At 42.6% G+C, this 19,044-nt stretch overlaps 1 protein-coding gene across 10 annotated transcripts in view; it reads right to left on the bottom strand.

Annotated features, from left to right (window-relative positions):
- dmxl2 (Dmx-like 2) overlaps nucleotides 1-16,139 on the bottom strand; it is a 34,445-nt gene extending 18,306 nt beyond the window's left edge. For 6 of the 10 annotated variants that reach the window (XM_020079902.2, XM_020079900.2, XM_069525824.1 and 3 more), the window contains exons 1-24: nucleotides 15,654-16,139; nucleotides 10,179-10,304; nucleotides 9,870-9,941; nucleotides 9,660-9,738; nucleotides 9,318-9,462; nucleotides 8,419-8,485; nucleotides 8,144-8,316; nucleotides 7,412-7,592; nucleotides 7,117-7,297; nucleotides 6,678-6,896; nucleotides 6,316-6,587; nucleotides 5,411-5,674; nucleotides 5,001-5,230; nucleotides 4,645-4,850; nucleotides 4,192-4,313; nucleotides 3,836-3,925; nucleotides 3,623-3,731; nucleotides 3,396-3,515; nucleotides 3,042-3,269; nucleotides 2,630-2,916; nucleotides 1,900-2,072; nucleotides 1,103-1,751; nucleotides 514-843; nucleotides 310-429 (exon numbers count right to left, since the gene is read on the bottom strand). In XM_020079902.2, the coding sequence (XP_019935461.2) occupies nucleotides 310-429; nucleotides 514-843; nucleotides 1,103-1,751; nucleotides 1,900-2,072; nucleotides 2,630-2,916; nucleotides 3,042-3,269; nucleotides 3,396-3,515; nucleotides 3,623-3,731; nucleotides 3,836-3,925; nucleotides 4,192-4,313; nucleotides 4,645-4,850; nucleotides 5,001-5,230; nucleotides 5,411-5,674; nucleotides 6,316-6,587; nucleotides 6,678-6,896; nucleotides 7,117-7,297; nucleotides 7,412-7,592; nucleotides 8,144-8,316; nucleotides 8,419-8,485; nucleotides 9,318-9,462; nucleotides 9,660-9,738; nucleotides 9,870-9,941; nucleotides 10,179-10,304; nucleotides 15,654-15,740 (4,530 nt within the window). In that variant the 5' untranslated portion in view covers nucleotides 15,741-16,139. The remainder of the gene's footprint in view (nucleotides 1-309; nucleotides 430-513; nucleotides 844-1,102; nucleotides 1,752-1,899; nucleotides 2,073-2,629; nucleotides 2,917-3,041; nucleotides 3,270-3,395; nucleotides 3,516-3,622; nucleotides 3,732-3,835; nucleotides 3,926-4,191; nucleotides 4,314-4,644; nucleotides 4,851-5,000; nucleotides 5,231-5,410; nucleotides 5,675-6,315; nucleotides 6,588-6,677; nucleotides 6,897-7,116; nucleotides 7,298-7,411; nucleotides 7,593-8,143; nucleotides 8,317-8,418; nucleotides 8,486-9,317; nucleotides 9,463-9,659; nucleotides 9,739-9,869; nucleotides 9,942-10,178; nucleotides 10,305-15,653) is intronic. The other 4 variants (XM_020079901.2, XM_069525826.1, XM_069525821.1 and 1 more) reach the window with 2 other exon arrangements.
- Between the last annotated feature and the right edge of the window lie 2,905 nt (nucleotides 16,140-19,044).

Below are 19,044 nucleotides of genomic sequence, written 5' to 3' on the forward strand. Positions count from 1 at the left end.
AAAACTGATGGATTTTACAATGAGAGCCATTATATGTATATTTTATCATCACACTATTGTTACTTTACAGTTTATCACTGTCCTTTCAGATATTACAAACTCAAGATTACCACAGCGTTGTTAACAAGATGTTACATGGTTATAATTTGGTATAACACCATTATTCTCTTACTCCCATGCTATTTATTTATTTTTATATATTAACAGAGCACATTTAATGTTTATTTTAGGGTTTTATCACTGATAGGCCAGCATTGGAAGAGCATTTTCCATTTTGTAAAATAGGAAAGAGAAACTGTAAAGTGATACCTGGGCGTGCTCTGGTCCGAAGTAAGTGGGTCCATATTGAGAGAGGTTAATAACTCGAGACTTCTTCTCTGGTTTGTCTGTGGCAAAGTTTACAAAGTCGTCTGTGGTGACTGCTTGCACCTGGTAACACAAGAAAAAGTTCTGTCGTAAGTATCAGTGAACTACACCATTGACAACAAAATCTAAGTTGGCTCAACTACCAACCTGGAAGAGGTCGGCATACTGGTCCTCTGTGGACTTCTGTACTCCATCACCATCAGTCGCTTTAGCTCCCTTAGCAGCCTCTTCTGCTCCCTTATATGAGGTGTCTAGATCAGCCAACATGAGTGCATACAGGGGCAGTGGAGGGATGGAGTTAATCTCTGTGTAGTCCCTGCCTCCATCACGGCCTGCGACAATGGTGTCTTTTGCTGTGCTGCCAGTCACACTGATGGTTCGCGACAGATGTCTCCTGGCTCCGCCCTCACCGGCCTCCACATCCCTCACCACAGCAACTTCCCCGGCAATACACTTAACCAGGTGAGCGAGGATGGCCTATATATAGAAGAGCAATTGGTTATACAGTGTGTACAACAATGTAGATTAGATGAGCTAGATCACTACGTGTCCAACATTTTTACCAGTGTTTGTGGGCGTCTGTCTTTTTTGGTTATTCTACTTCAGATTAAGCCTAATTTTACTGCTACTCATTATCTTATCAGCGATTTAATGATTTATTTTTTCTAAATACAGAAATAAGAGCTTTAAAAAACTACTTTGCATATCACTGATTGGTAGACACTGGAAAACTCACCTTGGCACGGCGAACCTTGCCCAGGTCCATGAGTTCTAGCAGCTGTGTGGGATGGTACTGGGGTAGAGTGGGTGATAGGGAGTGGGCAGCCTCAAACAGTCCCCCTTCCTGAAGTCCAGCTGGGGCACGAAGGGCCTCGTCCACTGCAGCACTTCCTTCAAACACACTCTTGGACCTGGCTCTCCCTTCAAAGGCTGAGGAACCGGTGGTTTGACCTCCAGCAATGTCTGCGGATGATAGGTTGCCCTCATCTCCCTCACCAGGCTTCTTGTCCTGATGCCACTGGGCATACACATGCATCTCACAATCCATGCCCACAACTAGGATGCCGTCCCTTACCCAGGACAGGGAGACTGGCAGAGATGGTGTGCCATCCACTGAGGACAGGAGGTCCACAGACCGAAGCAGGATCCAGCGCGAGCGGATCCCCTGTTTGATACTGCCCCCTAGAGGAAGGGTAATGACAGCCACTCCCTCTTTGCTGCTAGTCTGCTCGTTGACCATGCCAGAGATACGGCCATACATGAGAATGTTGGATCCAACCCCCACAGTGAGGATGTGAGATCCATCCTCCTTCGACAGCCAGTCCAGATGAACATAGTGCTTTATGTTGGGAGAGCTATGGTCTCTGCTCATGTACAGGTCTGACCTGGTGTGAAAAATATCATTATTAACTTATGGGACACCCATAGTACATACAGTGACAGATAGAATATATTACCATATATATATATACAAATACAAAATATTAATATATAATTATATATATTAATGAGCACATAAGCAGTCGTCCTGACCTGCTGTAGACAAACAGGTTGGAGTCCACACTGACTCTTGGATCCAGGGTTGACGAGGTCCTTGTGAACTCATCCAAGTGAAGCGTTTGCTCTAAAACCCACTCAGAGCCACCGGTGGACTCACACTCATAAATCGAGACATGCATAGAGAAGTCTTTTGCAGAGCCCTGCAGCTGAGGACAAGAGGAGCACTTACTTCACACATGTAATTTCTTAGAATAAGTCACAACCAGTAGTCAACCACGAAACGTCAGCTCATAAGAATAAATCATCAGTGCCCTGTGGTAAACTGAAAACCCAGACGCAAGCCAGACTGCTCAAAATAAACCTCAACTCAGTGCATTCCTATCTCGCTCCATAGGATTCAAATACAAAATGAAATAAATTAGATGCTCAGATAGTCAGGTTTTATCTGCTTCACTTAAGTCCAAGGACCGTTTACACAGATTCTTAACAAGCTGAAATGTATCATATGTTTATGTGATCTAGTACCTCTCTCAGCACTCTGCTTTACATAAATATGCATTTGTATGCTGATATATGAAATTTATGATCCATTTTCACAGGGTCGGCTATATAGACAAATTGTATTAATTCAAAGCATTTACATTTTAATGCAATTTCCCCCCTCATGGTGATTGCCCCACTTAAATGAATTCCCAAAGTGAAAAATATTTTTAATACAATTCAAAGAAAACATCATTACAAAACCAAAAATCTAATTTCCTACCTGTCCTTGTCGAGGCTGTTTAAAGGCCACTGCCAACCGGCCGATGTAGGAGCAGGACACAGCTACAGGCCGCCCCGACACACACACAGCACTGTTGTTATCTTCCTCCTCATTCATCAGGGCCCAAGGCTCCCAGCGGTATGCCCTGTTGTCATGCTCATTCTCACTGTACCCATCATCACCCTCCACAGCGCAGTGCCAGAACCGCACGCGAGAATCAGAGCAGGTTGTAACAATCAGGTACGGAGCCAGACACACAGGGTAGATAGAGGAGGAGCTTAGGTGACCTGGCAGACAGAAGAGGCACAACAAAAACAGAAACATGTTTTAAATAAAAGTTGAAAATTTGGGACCATTTCGTTTAATTTAGCGACAACAATATGGTGTGAATCATATGTGTGTCCATCCCAACCTGCAGAGGGGGTTGCCCTGGTAACCTCCACCCCGTGGGGCAGGTCGAGTCGCTTGCTATACACCAGCTTGGAGCTGAGGATGAGCTTGCTGGCTGACTGCAGGTTGGCTGTGGAGGATGACCGTGGCAGGGGTTTGATAGGAGAGGTCTCAGGAGATGAGTCTGCATTCGCAACTTGATTGGGAACCATTAGCTGACTCTGGGAGCTATAATCTGGGCTTGGTTCATCTGGACACAGGGGGATAGAATTATTATAGTTTGGTTTCTCATTTGAAATGAAGTTTTCATATTTTGCAGCATCATGAACACTTAACTGTGGCAATAACTGCTCATTTATGTTTAACCTACACTTACCCACACAGGCCTGCACAGATTTGAGATGCAGGTGCCACATCTGCAGGACAGAGTTCCTGTTGAGATCCTTCTCTATCACCACCAGAAAGAACTTCTCAGAGAATGGAGCAGGTTGATAATCTGTTATATAAGTTAAATCACAATATTAGCTACTTATAAGGACAATGAGATTTGAAAACATATCAGGAAACAAATGCCCTAAGAGTTTATTTATTAGTGTGCTATACCTTCACCAGATGGAAAGGCTCGTGCAAATGCTTCTGGTTCTTTCTGCGGCTTGTAGCCTAGAATGAAGTCCTCTTGGAAGACATGCAGCAGCTGGGTGTTGGCGCCACACTGGATAAACATGGAAATCAAACAGGTTACTATCTTAACTGATCAGAGGGTTTCAGGATTTCAAGATGAGTTAGGTGTGTAAAAAAAACAAAGCTGCTCCTTACCTGGTTTGTGATGACATCCAACTCGATGATACACCCAGGTCTGGCAGTGGACTGCTGGCTGACAATGTTGAACACTTCGCCCACCAGTTTCTAAACATGGTGATATAATATTGATTGCATAAATAAATAAAGGCAGAGTAAAAGTTATATAAAAAGCTAATAACTGTTGAAAAGCCACCCTATCTCAATAACTTAATATCTCTGAATGATGCAGTTACATTAGAATTTTTCCATGAACCCGATTTGGACTCCAATCATGGTCAGTGTGAGCTTTAAAGACCCAGGTGCAATAAAATCACAGAACAGAGACTACCACATCCAAATGAGCAAAACATAATTTTTGTGTGTACACTCACAGAAGTTTCAGGATCTGACAGCTCATCCAGTAATTTTCTGGCATCAACCACCGCTTGATAGAGACGTAGATTTTTGCCATCTGATGCCACAAAGCAGGCACTGGCACTGTTACAGTAAGTTCCTGAGGGACACAACACAAAGTTTGCAGGAAGGCCCAGCAGTTCCAAAGAAAGTTGGAGCACAGATTGAGCAAAAAAGGCTCATTAAATATTTAATAGTTTTTATACAATGTTTCATAATCATTAATTGAGCCATGTGTCTGAAAAAACATATCAATCCCTCCATTATAAAACATTTTGTTGCTTTGAGGTCAGTCATGAAAATATGTAAATTAGACATCAATAATTAAGCATGGAATAAGTATTTTTTCCATACAAATTTTACTACTGCTTAAAATTGGAGGTATGCACTTTGAGATTAAAATGTATATTGAAAATATATGGTGTATTTACCGAGCACAGAGCTGGGTACTAGTGTGGGTAGCCAAGCAACATTGCTGAAAGCGGAGGTGTGAAGGGAGTTGATTCGGGCCAGTTCGGAGACTCCTCCAGTGCAGGAGAGGGGTCCAATATGATCCACCCTCCACAGGATCAGCTCACTGTAGATGGCGTTAGGGTCATGGAAGGTCCTTGTAGCTGCATTACGAAGCTGCTTCCTGCTAATGCACAAGTAACACGATCAGAACTCATGGCATTTCAGGCATGTACTCCGAACCCATTATTTCCTTTCTTCTCTTTCTTATACTGTTTTAACACATACAGAGACAAACTAGTAGTCTACCTGCCATTTCTTTCTCTATGTTCTTTACCTGGGAAGTCCCTTTGGTAGGGGAAAGGTAGGAGGCTGCTCTCCCTCCAGGCTGCCGGGTGCTGAGGGAGGGGTGAGCAGAGCGTTATGATGAGAGGAGGTCAGCAGCAGTGGCAGCACTGTGTGGCAGGCTTGGTCGTTCAGATGAAACCGGTGGCCACAGTACCGGAACTTATGAGATACAGTCAATACGTTTGAGAAGGCAGAGCGCTCAGCAAATGTCACTGCCCACTGCAGAGAGAAGGCACAAAGAAAAGTTAAGTGACCACTGTGAAGGGCTGAATTAAAAAAAACACACAATTACAACACAATTTTAAAGAACGTTACAGAAATACAAGTTTTCTGTTAAAACACCTTGTTATAAAAATGTTACATTAAGAAATGTCAATTTTGTTTCTAGCAATCTTTCACCTGGTTGAGAGATCCATCAACATGCTTGGAAACCATCATGACAGCAGGGCTGATACCAGGGCGAGGGTTGAGAGGGGGGGCCAGGGCAGATGAACCCAGACCGTCCGACAATGAAACAGAGTAGGCGACACGTTGAACCATCCTCCCCTGCTCCGCTGTCCCGGCACTCTCAGTCAAAGTGCACGCGTACATCAGGATATTTTTACTCAGTGAGTTGGCATCACCTGTAGGAAATGCCACTGGAATACGGGAGGAGAAGGACACCTGGTGGGAGAGTTGGAGGAAATAAAAAACATTAAAAACAGACAGTCTGACAGACCTATAGAGACCGAATGAGCAATTTATACCAATATGATGTAGTTCATCAGAACCTCATCTCTGCATCAGCAACAACATTATCAATATGCTGTGTAGCTCTTTTATTAACACAACTGAACCATGGAAATACAGTTTATTGTGTATTGAATGCTGAAACCACTTTCTCCTGTATGTATGGACTTCATGTGTGTTTTGCATTATAAAACTCACTTAACATTAAGGTGTTCCCTTAACTACTTAGTCGATCTCGCCTAGCTCATTTCACCTGTCGTTAAATAATGGTAATTCTGTGCTCAACTTTATTGCATGCTAAATTTGACATGGTCTTTTGTCTTGTTGAAGTGGTCTCTGCATTCATAGGTTGGTTAGCTGTGAGTGCAGACGCTTCACTCTGTAACACAACTGTAGGTGGAGTGACCAGGTCACACGAGTCATTCTGCCTGTGAAACTTTTCTTAAAGTCTTACATATGGCTTGAGAAGCGCTGCGTCACTTTACATTTTACTACACTACTGCCACTGTGTGTATGAGCGTAGAGAATGTTGTGAATAGGCAGGATGTAAAAAGGTTTTTAGATTCTTTGCTCACCTGAACCTGTCTGAAGATGCCCTGGTTGAATTCGTCCAAGTACTTCACATGCCAAACCAGGAAAGATCCATCAGTAGGGTGTATGGTGAACAGCATGTCTGGGCTCTTGTTCCACTCTGTGATCAGAGTCTCCATCTTCCTCTCTAGCAACATGGAGGGTAAAGGCATGCTGGAGCTGGATCCTGGGGAGGAGGCCTTGGTGCTTCCCTGCTCCCCTGGCTCAACCTCTTCACCATGTTCTGAGGAGGCTTTATCAGATATGTCGTCCAGGTCTAGAATACCAGAAAATATATATTTTTGATGTTGTTTTTAAAAAGAAATGTGTTTTAATCAATGAGCGTTGGCCAGGTTATGGGACATACCAAAGTCAAACTTCAAAGGGGATCCCTCAGGGTCCAGGGGATCCTCTGTAGTCTGGTCCAGCTGCTGTTCAGAGAACTTACGGAGCTGCAGCATAAAGAGGTCCATGGAAGTAGTGAAGCTAAGGTCCTTATTGTTGAGCCAGTGAACCACGAAGCCGCCGCCACCAGAGCCATCGTCTGGGTTGAACACTGCAGAGTCAGCCAGCACAGTTGGGATATCTGACAGAGGAAGAGGAAGGTAGGAGGAGGAGGAAAAGATTTGTGGATAAGAAGCTATTTCTGCTGCATCATTAATTTTTGATATGTCACTACTACAGAGTAAGTCATTAAAACCATTATTAATGACATTATAGAGCAACCACAGATGATCAATATGAATGGATCTATGGTGCAGAAATACACAAATACTTTTGAGCAGGTTCCAACCAAGACATCCTACCTGTGTTGGGGTTAATACTGGCTGAGATATGAAAGTGACACAGGGCATTGGCGTGATGAGCGATGTGGCGGTGAGTGTGAGTGTCCTGCGTGCCGAGCTGAGAGGGCAGCAGCTCACTATGTGCCACCAGTGCTGAGGACCGTCGTCGGCCGCGGCGCAGATGCTTCAGATGGTGGATTGACTAATCAAGCAAAGCACATGAACACGGAGCACATGTTTTTATTATTTGATCTGATCAGACATAGTATATATATTATATTTCTTTCCATGATTTATTCCTGGTGAGTAAGTGCACCTCTAAAGCATGCTGGATCTTGTCTTTATTGCCTGCCAAGCCCGGCAGGCTAGAGCTGAAGGAGTGCGAGTTCTCAGAGATCTGTCCCCCGAGCAGGCTGTCTTCTGGAAGCAGGGTCTCTGACCACAACCTACACACACCATCCTCGCAGGACGTCAGCAACACATTGCACACCGAACCCCTAGAGCAGGCAAATACAACCACTTTTAACAATCAGTAATGACTTTAGGTTTGTGATTACTTTACATTTTACCCTCAAATATTTAGTCAAAAAACATTACAGCATATTATTGAAATAAATAATTTATTATGAAAGAAACTTAAGTGTCATTGTAATGCTAAACATTTATGGCAGTGCATGCATATCACTGGCATCGACACAAAAATGCTCACTGTGGACATAATTAATTATAGAGTAGAAAAAAAAAACAAGTGTAGGTGGGAGTGCAGGTGGGAGGAATGAAATTGAACAGCTCCAGATTCTCATGAGAGCCTGACAGTACATAACCAGGGTGGACTAACTGTTAAATTGTCTTTGTGGCTATGCTAAGTACAAATGTATGTCTTGTTATTAGAAACAGGCCTCAATGCCAGGTCATCAACACATGACTCAAAGAGGAAACCATCTCTCTCGTAAAAAACTATGCCATGTTTTAGAAGACAACAAACTCATACTAAAAGGAGCTGCTGACCACCCTGACAGTGTGAAAGTGTCCATGTGTCTTTTCTTACTTGGGCATGAACTTGCTGGTCTTCCTCCAGGACATACCAGTGACCGAGCGAGGATGTGCCAGGTAAACAAATGAGAAGTGAACAGGAGTAGACTTTTTATCGGAGGGGTCGTGGACCACCACTGCAGACCGCCAGCCCGTGGTGGGATACCACACCTTAAGTAAACAGTCATCCTGTATTTGCAAACAGATGAGAGTGAGCACACATTATATGCAAACATCACCACAGGCCTTACGTAAATATAAATGTTCAACAGCTAGTAACATGAATCATACCTTCCCAACTGTTGCAAAATACTCGCCATCAGGAGACCACTTTGCAATGTGAACAGATGCAGCAGTTCTAGGAGAAACAAAAGCATTAACATATATCAGCTATCTTCACTTCTCCAAAGGAAACTCCTGGTGTTTTTGTGGTTACTTCATGCCTGACTGCTTGTACATTTCAGAGACAGCATTTCCTCATTCTAGTTGCTTTCCTGAGCATGAACATGTGTCATCGGTTGACAATAACCAGTCAGGTATCACATGTCTGTTTACACAGCTTCAAGCACAGGACATGGACTCAAAAGAATGGCCTACAATAATGCATACACACCTTTCATGTCAGGCTGTGTGCAGATGTGTTTGGATAATCAGTAACCATCTATAGGTTTTTATTAGTAAAATTATGCAATTCTACAAGCTTCAAGAAGAAAAACTCAAGTTAATATTTGTCTGCACAGGACAGAGACTAACTGAATTGCATGATGAAAAAAGGGTGTCACAAAAGGTCAGCTTTCAGAAAAAGACAGGCACATTCTGTTCCTCTTTCACTTTCAACAAGCCAAAGTGAAAAGCAGTGAACAGAACTTAATTGTTCCCTCAAAACTAAAATAAACAAATAACATAACTGACATTTTGAAATTTTGGTATTTCCAAGGATGAGAAAACCTGGTTACACAAAGCTTTCCCAACTTGGTATTTACAAGACAAAGAGCAAGAGCTGAGAGACGAAGGAAAGAAAATAATGAAGCCACACAGGTCTAATCAATTTACTGCTTAGCTAGTTACTCTGTGTAACAGGACTTGGCTTGATCTGATTTGATGAACATAACTGTGACACCGCAAGGTTTGTTTTTTACATGGCAATTGTGTCAGATGCTTTTACAGTATGCACAAAAGCAAAAGCTTACTTGCACTGCCAGACACAGTTCCAGTCATTAAGGACAGGGTGGGGCCTGTCCTCAGTCATCTGCCCATCTTCCTCCTCTATCAGGGCATCTGCCAGCGGAGGAGCCCACAGCTGAAGCCGCTCAGTTGCTGCTAGGATACGGTTCCCTGAAGATATAAAAGCACTATCTTACACACCTCATGTCCCACACTGACTACTACAGTACAGAGAGCCACATGCACACAGTGATTGTTACATAACGCACGTGATTCCAGACAAACCACAGAAGCCTGTGAGTAAGAGCTGTGTGTAACGAGGATTGATTTAGTCGGACAGTGAGTGAACACAGGAAGCACAAGCGTACCTTGTGGGTCCCAGGCCAGGTTGTAGGTGATGGCATCGAGGAAGAACTGCCCTGTCTTTTGCCACTGATAGTTAAGCTGCTGTTAGTGACAGAAGAGCAACACAAACCATGCAATGTTACTGGCACACTAGTGTGATTAAACTCACTGGGTATTGATTTAAACATCTACAGTACATGCAGCATGTCTAAAACACTGGCACTCACGCTCACCTTATGCCGTTTGTTTGGGTTAGCGGTAAGAGGTTCAAAGATGCAGACTGTGTTTCCATAGGATGCAGCGATCTAAAAATAAAGAGCTGTGTTCATCATCAAAACATTACTCACCCCATCAATGCTTCTGCACAGTCATTCCCACAGGAGAGGGGTGAGTGGTGCAGCAAGGAGAGGAGAGCATGGCCGTACAAGACTGGAGTGAACGTAGGCCTAAATGTGCTTCTTTATGCAAAGCATAACTGATCACGTTTCCTGGCTACATGGGAAAATGAAAACTAAGATTGGGGGTGTGCAGTCAACACTTACCCTGCCAAGCTGGTGGGAGCACTCCACGCAGCCCACCTGTATGTTTCCATTCTGAGCTCCAGGGATTATCTGCACACACTCAAAGTCACTGGCCAAGATCACTACATCACAACCAGAGCCATAGGCCTGAAAAAAATACACAGGAAGACAAACAATCAGATTGAGCCACAATAGACAAATTAAATCAAACAGCTGAAACTCAGCATGGTAAATATCACTCCTAAATGCATTTGTGAATGCATATAAAATACTATATAATGTAATATAAACTGAAAGCACAGCATCAGAGCACTTAATTGCACCAATATGAATATTGCATTAGCAGAGTGAGATATTCCAATAGGACAAGACACTACAGCGTTGGCAGGTTGTGGTGGTAATATTAGCATGAACACCACAGAATATCACATAAAATACAAAGCTGACTTACAAACCAAGTGCCTGAAAAAATATAATATACTCATGTGCAATAAAAAAGACATGCAGCACATATTTATTGTCCACACTCTTAAGATTTGGATTATGGGCGGGAAGGTAAAGTGATACACTGGTGGTTTTTAGCAGTTAGCAACCATGTGCAGAATGGTTAGCAGCAATGACAGCAGCACCTGGGACACAGGCGAGCTGGCGTCGAAGCAGCAGTACAGTCAGTGTGACGGCGTGTGTGTTTCATTATTCACGAGAACAGGAGGAGAGGCTGGTAACCATTGGGTCACACACAACAGGACAGCATTACGGCCAGTTTCTTAATATGAAGTGACAGGTGGGGATTAGGTTATGGTGACGACTGTCCTAGGATTAAGCTTCACATGCAATGATATAAAATTTAAGAGACAAGCAGGAGGAGAAGTGAGGGAGATGTGGCCTGTGCTTCTTTATTACAACAGCATTTGCTCCTGCACATTACAGCTGGAATTAAAAGCAGTCACCGTCACGCACGTCTCGGACTGCTCTGCACCTCTCTCTCTCTGTGAAGAATGTGTGAGCCCATCCTCCTCTTAGTAATTGTAATTTAGACCTGGTCAGATCTTGAGCCAGGCTGAGTGTATCTGCCTCAAAGTGAATGATCTAATATAATTGTCCAGTTCTTAAGGATTGAGATTGTGTGTGTCCTGTATTTCTTTCATTATCCACAGATCAACACACAGACACACACAAACAGAACAAGGTACTAAGGGGTGGCAATGCAATGAGTCATTAGCAGTAACAGCAGAATAAGGAGACACAGCATCATGTTAAACGTTGACACAATTTAAACAGATGGAAGAATTTATAGCATGCACAAACGGTGAGGTATAAAATTTTATTGTGTCTTCATCAGCTTAAGTTTTTTGAGTCAGTTTACATCATTGGTTGTTTTTATGTTGTTTTCTTTTAACTGGTAATAAGATGTACAGCAATTAATAAAAACCTCATCTCCATAAAACTGTATGCACTTCTATCAACATGGTATGTTCATATGCTAATAGATTGAAACCACACAATTGACAAACTCTGGGAAGGCCCTTTGTCTAACGCAGTGAAACTCTTTTTCTTCACATTTAAAACACTGATGACAACTACAGAAGTCAGTTCACATTTTGCTAGTTAAGAGCATCTGAAATACTATTTGCATTATTGTAAATGCCATGAGGCAGGTGTATATATACCTGATTTTCATGGTAAATTTAAAAGAAAAGAGCCAATGCAGTCATGTACTGTGGTAATGAAAGACAATGAGAGGAAGTGAGAGAGCTCACTTCTGCATTGACTCAATCAAATACCACTTGCCTAATGCAATCCTGTGGAAATATAACACACACCCAGCTGCTACCATATAAACCATTTTCATGTTTGTGCTTGTGATGAGTTGTTGTAAAAACCCTAAGCTGCAAATATGGGTTAGTTCTGACCTGGAATAACCATTTTTTTCTGTCAATCTGTATTAAAACATTATTGCTAAAGAAAGCTATAGCACAGACTTGTACTTTGATCCCACTGTCTCTATAACCACAATATATGGGCTTTGTTATTCTCTGCAGCATGACTGCAGTGAAACAGCAGACACGGACAGCTACACCAGGTCTGGCTTCCATGTGTCTCCGTACTGTCTGATGGTCCAAACATATCCAACTTAAATCAATGTAGACTGATGCAGACATTGATAGGCTGCATTTGCAGTCTGTGTAGAGCTTAAAACAGACATCCTGTTTGTTTGTTTGTCTATCTTTACATATCACAAATAAATGAAAAAAAAAATACTTGAGAGATGTAATCTAAAATTTTGTGGACAATTACTCTAGGCTAACAACAACATAACAGTTTTTTGGCATGGCTCTGGAACTGTGAGTGATAGAAGCCGTTTCAGTTTCATGCATTTCCTCAAGATTTTCTGTCATTTTGAATTTTGGTACATAATTGCTAAGCTAGAAAAACCTTACTCATTGGTGTCCTGATGTCATACTTTATTTTAAATTGGAAGGAAAAAATTCATACTTATATATACAATATACAGAAACAATATTCCCAGACAACGTTTAGGTACACAGAAAATCCATCTCCAGCCAATTGGGTATATTATCTGTATTTTGATGTAGATCAAGATCCAAATGCATTAAAATAACTCAATTTAGAGAACACAGCCTTGCAGCCTTGGTGGAGGTATGTACTCTCTCTCTCTCTCTGCTATATTTAGCAGAACACACATCTGCAACTCTGCATATCAACCCGAAAGACTGTTTGTGGGAACATGTGTGTGTCAAAACGTAGATAAGCAGAATAACTGTCTTTCTAACCATGATTTTTGCAACCTCTCACTTTTAAAATGTAACAGACAGACAGAAATCACAAGGCTGTTGTAAGCATCGGTTCTGTCATGTTTGTCATTTAATTGACAAAAAACTCGAACCATCTTGAACAATCAAAAATCTGAAATAGCAATTTATAAGCAATTGTGAAAAAGAAGAACATTTTCTTTTGCCTAAATAATGAACAGGTCTCTTTCTACTTCATGCCATCTGGTTACTGCACATTCCTACTCAGTACTGCCTATTACTCAACACAAAACTATATACATACAACCCACTGGCCAATTGGACTGGTAACAATAGGCCAGTATTGCACAGTTCATTATTCAAACTCCATTCAAGTTGCAGAAGCCACACAACACAAAAACAAATAGCAGTGAAATGCTGTAGATTCGCTGTGTGCATGTGCATATGTGTGTGTGTGTGTGTTTGTGTCAGGGTCTGGCCTAAGAGCCCTAGGGGTCAGTGTGAGTGTAACTGCATTGGACGTGATGTCTACTGTTCTTCAAATACCCTCTCAGACACAGATAGAAAACACCAGGCACAGAAACAGGGGCCCTCTGGTAACGTACAGCTTCACCACCAGCTCTGCCCTGTGTTGCTGAGCAGTTATAACCTCAGGCACAGAGCCTGCCTGTTTACATTCAAACAGCCTTGATCTGGGGTCAGTGTTAGGACAGTGGGTGACAACTCCACTCTTTAGTTTTAACAGAAATTATCAGGACAATAAATGAATGCATTATATTCTACAGGTTGACCAATTAATCAATTTGGCTTATTACAGATGTTAATTAATTGTAAATTCAATATATATCCAATGATGCAATTAATAAAAATGGCATGTGACAAAGGGGAAATTCACTTCTTTGATGCGTCATCCTCCAAACTATCATGATCATATCAGCCTTTAAAATCCACTGTTAGTCAACTTCAATACATTCTAATGGAGGTGTGAGGGGGTGTCTGATTATGATAAAAATGAAAATATATATATTTAAAAATAGGCAACTAACTGATGCAGGAGGAAAAGACCAGGCCCAGATTTGGCAGCTATAAGACTGAATGTTCTCAGCATGTGGGAATGGCAGAATGTAACATAGCTGCTCAGAAACTGTGAGCCTGGCACAGCTAAACTGGTGCAGTCACGTTTTTGTTGAACTTGAAGACTTATCTCTTCTGATTTTCAAGTTATGACAAAGTAGGAGCATATTTTGCACCTTCAAGGGTAAACAAACACTATCTGAGAGAATAAAGCTCTGTCATTTTAAAGGACTTGTCAAGACGACAACGCAATATTAAACCAGTCAGGTAGAAGAGAACATAGTGATGGCTTGTGAGGGGTTTTCCTGTGGGGTGATATAAAAGATCATCCAGCTATCAATAAAGTCATTATCATTCATCATCTGCTCTCAGTTGAAGAGCTGAATAACACCACTACTCTACTTCAAAGGGATTGTTCACAGAAAAATGATAATTCACTCACTATCTACTCACCACTATACCAGTGTATGTGAAGTGTCGGGGCCTACGGACACTTGGATGACACCACAGGAGCAGAACGGACTCATTTTCAGTTTTTTTCTGTTTTTGAACGTTTGAAGAAGCGGTCACCAGTTACTTCAACTGTACTGGATTTGGCTGCAACGCTGTTTACCCCTGAAACTCCAAAAGTGTTTTGTGAACTCTTCACCCACCCCTCCATCGGCATAGTGGTGAGTGGATAATGAATGATTTTTTTTTCATCCCTTTAACTGCAACCTATCCATTTCATGCACAGACAATGGTTTGGATTTTAAAAACTACTGTGCACCTCATCCTACTTGCCATCACAAGCGAGGGTCTCATATCTGGTACCCAGTGACTGCTTTTCTGGGCTGCACGACTGATGGATCTTGATTGAGCTCTCCAGCACAAACTGACTGGGGGAATGAAAATGAGAAGTTTATTATGCTGCACTGAAGAAGCACTGACAGAAGGCTGGATGCATGTGAAGGTTTTTTCATTTTTTTTTTTACCTTCAGCACCACAACACTGCCACTCAGCCCCCCCGGCCCATGTGTCCATATATGGGCTCTCTACGTCACGGCTGGCGCAGCTGATGCTGGGCTGACAGCGGGCTAATGATCCGTGAGGAGGATTTAACGCCAAATGGTAGCACGCTTAGCTACTTCTGCATTCACAATGAAACAGCCTGTCGTCGTGCAGTATCATATTAAAACCGAACCCCGTGCACGATCACCTGAAGTGTGCAAGTGCGTGCGTGTGTGTGTGTGTGTGTGTGTCCCGGTGCAAACACCCTCGCAATCATCACCTTATGGCTGCGCAAAGGGATTCCCTTGCGGTAATTCTTACGTTACGAGATGCAGCTAAAGGTCATTTGAGTGGCTAGCGCTCACTGTTTATAAAGCACCGTGAAACAGCACATACAGCTACATCCGCTTGAAGGGGTTAGCTTGTGGGGAGGTGTGGACGCCCCCACCCCCCGGAGTGGGCTCGACCCGCCGCTTGTGAGTCCGTCGTTTGCGGCAGTTTTAGCTAGCACACCAGCCGGCTAGCTCCGGCGCGTCCACTCGCTAAACCAGCTCCTTTTTAGATCCGATATACAACGCGAGCTAGCACGGCTAACTACCCAGCTAGCTCGCCGGGCTGGGTGTCATCCCGAGTGAGTGACATGGACATAAAGCCTCACCGTGAAGGGGACGTCGTTCACGCTGCCCACCGAGTAGCAGCAGTCTCCCGGGTTCACAGCTCCCGTCAGCACCTGGTGCAGATGCATCTTCCCGGTAGTTCAGCAGCAGAAAGGTGCTTCTCCTCCTCCTTCTTCTTTTTCTTCTTTTAATTATTTATAACGAGTCCACCCTTTCGGTTTCTCCGTCTGGAAACGGCTGGGGATTCCATCGGTGGCGTTAGCGTCGTCCTCGGCCTGGCGGTGTCGTCCTCCTCCACGGGCGGAAAGAGGGCAGCAGGGGGAGGGAATCGGTGCTCAACCCCGGATAAATGTGAAACGGTCCCGGCCCTGACATCGATCTAATCGCGTAAAAACGAGCCGCCCGCTGTCAACACCATCCCCGCGACCAGTCGTGGGAGCAGAGGATCTCTGCAGCGAACCTGACATGCGCGTTCACGACGTTTTCCAGGCACGACAGAACAGATGTAGATCGGTGACGTGTAGATCGGGAAGCGGCAGCCCCCCCCCCCCACCGTATTCCACCCGGTGCCTCATTCTTGTGAATTAAAAGGGAAATATTCCACCTCGTCCTGTTTTTCAATAAGAACGAGTGAAAATATAAATCAGTGATTCACCGACTGACTTCTTTCTGGGACCATGTCTGGGACACGGCACAGCCGCTCTAGTATCGTGTGTTCTGTGTTTACAGTGTGCCAGTTCTAGTGTTGGGTCTGAGTTCAAACATCAAGTGATGGGCTCGTCGTTCCATCGCTGACTTTCATTAATTAAACCTCGAGACATAAAAACCACCCAACCTTCTTTTTTACACTCATATATAACCTGTATCTGTGACTTTTGTGGTTTTGTATTTGTGTTGTGTGAAATGAACGAATCTATATTAAAAGTAAAGAAATAAAAAAGTTTTGTGTGTGCCTTTTTTTTTTAAAGTTTCTACTTCATGCAAATATTAACATTTCGTCTTTGCATAAAATACTGCATGAGAAATAACCATGCCTTGAGTTTAACTTTTCTTCTTCTTTGGCATTGATAATAACAGTAATTATTTGGTTTATTTTGTACTAAAATACCCAATGTTTGTGGTTTCTGCTTTTTGAATTTGAGAATTTATCATAACAATAAAATGTATCTGCCACACAAACGTAATAGTGAGAGTAGTATTGAGCAGATTCAAAGAACAATCCACCTATACACAAGTTTGGAAATATCTGTGTATGTGGAGAAATCTTATAATAACACTTAATGTAGTTATATTATCAAACAATAGCATAACACCTCCACATACAGTAGCTTCAACAAAGATGCTGAATGCTTATGTTAAAATATACAGTATACCTGGTTAATTGATTCTGATTAATTGTTTAAATGTCCATTTTGAATCTGACAATATTATTGAAAATGTACAATTTAAATATGTATTTTTCAAATGTCCTGGGTAAGTGTCCTGCCATCTCATTGCTCATCTTTCATGAGACACCACTTGACACCACAAGATGCAACCTACTGTGACAACATGTCCTCCATATTTTACTTTCTACAGAGTCAGAGTGAGTGAGAACTAAATCGAGCTGAGGTTCATTGTATCTGCAACCGTCCCTAGACTAATTATCTACTCTTCCTGATGGGATTTAATGAAGCACATCACCAATGTTTCTCTTTTGTACCCATTCTCATATATATCCATTGTCATACTTTCCTTTGTTGTTCTAGATAATTGATGAGAGGACTGATAGGGATCCGTGGCAGTGATACACAACCCAACCGTCGTAGCGTTAGCCTAGTTATTTAAGGCCCACTGACATCATCAGGCGCGGCCGGCCTTCCAGCCAACATTACACACAGGACAGCACAACATAATATTGTGAGGCAGTCACCCAGAGAGAATGTGACACATGCACATAAACAGTGTCAACAACAATGGCCAGGCACAGTCATCATGTAGCATGTGTAATATTGTGTCCATTTAGCATTTACTGAATTCCACTATCATGAACTGCAAGTGTCAGACAGCTGTTCTAACAAAATCTGACCACAATGACTTCTGCAAAGCAAAATTTTCCAAAATGGGAAAATACTATCACCTTTCACACGTAAGCAAACACACATAAACACACATACACACACACATCCATTATCTATACTGCTTATGCTTTAGGGGTCGCGGGAAGCTAAAAGCTGGAGCCATCGCCAGCATATTGCAGAGTCAACATATCGCAGCGCCAACATACAGAGATAAACAACCCTGCATGCAATCTCCCAGATGAGCATAAAGCATGTTGTGAATCAGATAACCAGGTAAAATGAAAGCTAGCAATTTTTTTTTGCCAGAAAGACCGTTTGTGTTCCTTTGTCCGTAGCTAATTTCAAAGGGCAGTCTGCTGTGGGGGCATGTGAGTAAGACTGTGAGTGTGCCTCGCTCCCAGCTGTAGCTACCTTGAAGCACCTCTCTCTGGCTATAAAAAATAAAGATAATCAAGCTATAACACGCTGACCCTTTTCATCAGCCTGAAGGAAAATAGATGGACAGGTTTTGTGCAGGAGTCCCAGCTAATCATTTGTTCCTATTCATGCTGAATATTCATTAGGCTATGGATGACATCTGCTTTTTATTGAGACGTATATGTCTCTATCAGAGGTGCAATTGGCCAAATGGGGTGAAATCATTGCAAAGAGAACAGAGCAAACAAAGACGTTCATAAGGATGCAGCTGATATAGCATAACCTGTGAAGACAACAGTGCAAATGCTCACACAAGTGTGAAAGAGATGCAGAGATGGTGGACAACACCATGTGAGTAACAGAGACTGTACCTTTGGATATTGCAGTAGGGTTGGAATGATGTTGATGCAGTGTTGTACCAGTCCCAGCGCTGCCATTGGGAGACATAGCCTTGATCTACAGTGAACAGAATTAAATGCATTATAGATTTTCTCATTTCATGGATGGCTGCTGGCTGGAGGGAGCTCCAGTGTGGCCCCAAGGTGCACGGCATTCTGCTCCCCAGGACCAAAATGTAATGGGACTTTTTCTACAGTCCAAAGTAAATAAATCAGTGCATAGAGTTGAAAAACACTGAATCATGACACAGCGATATTTACAGTAAGAAAGCCTTTGTTTTGGTGTCAGAGCAGAGCAGATATACAGAGTTAGAAAAAAAAAGGTGGAGCACAGTGATATTTTGTGTCCTCACATCAAATGAAGAAAAGTGAATCTCACTTTTCTAAAAGACCAAAGATGTCTGTCATGGTGGTTGTACTGTAGGGGAAGGCATAATCAAGCTATTAGCTTTTACACAGACACACACACTAATGGTGGGTAGATTTATACATCATCCAAACATATTTATTAAAATAGCATTTTCCTCCTCCATTATTAAAAAAATCCCTCTCCTCCT

Source organism: Paralichthys olivaceus, chromosome 1 (genome assembly GCF_024713975.1).
Source record: "Paralichthys olivaceus isolate ysfri-2021 chromosome 1, ASM2471397v2, whole genome shotgun sequence".
NCBI lineage: Eukaryota > Metazoa > Chordata > Actinopteri > Pleuronectiformes > Paralichthyidae > Paralichthys > Paralichthys olivaceus.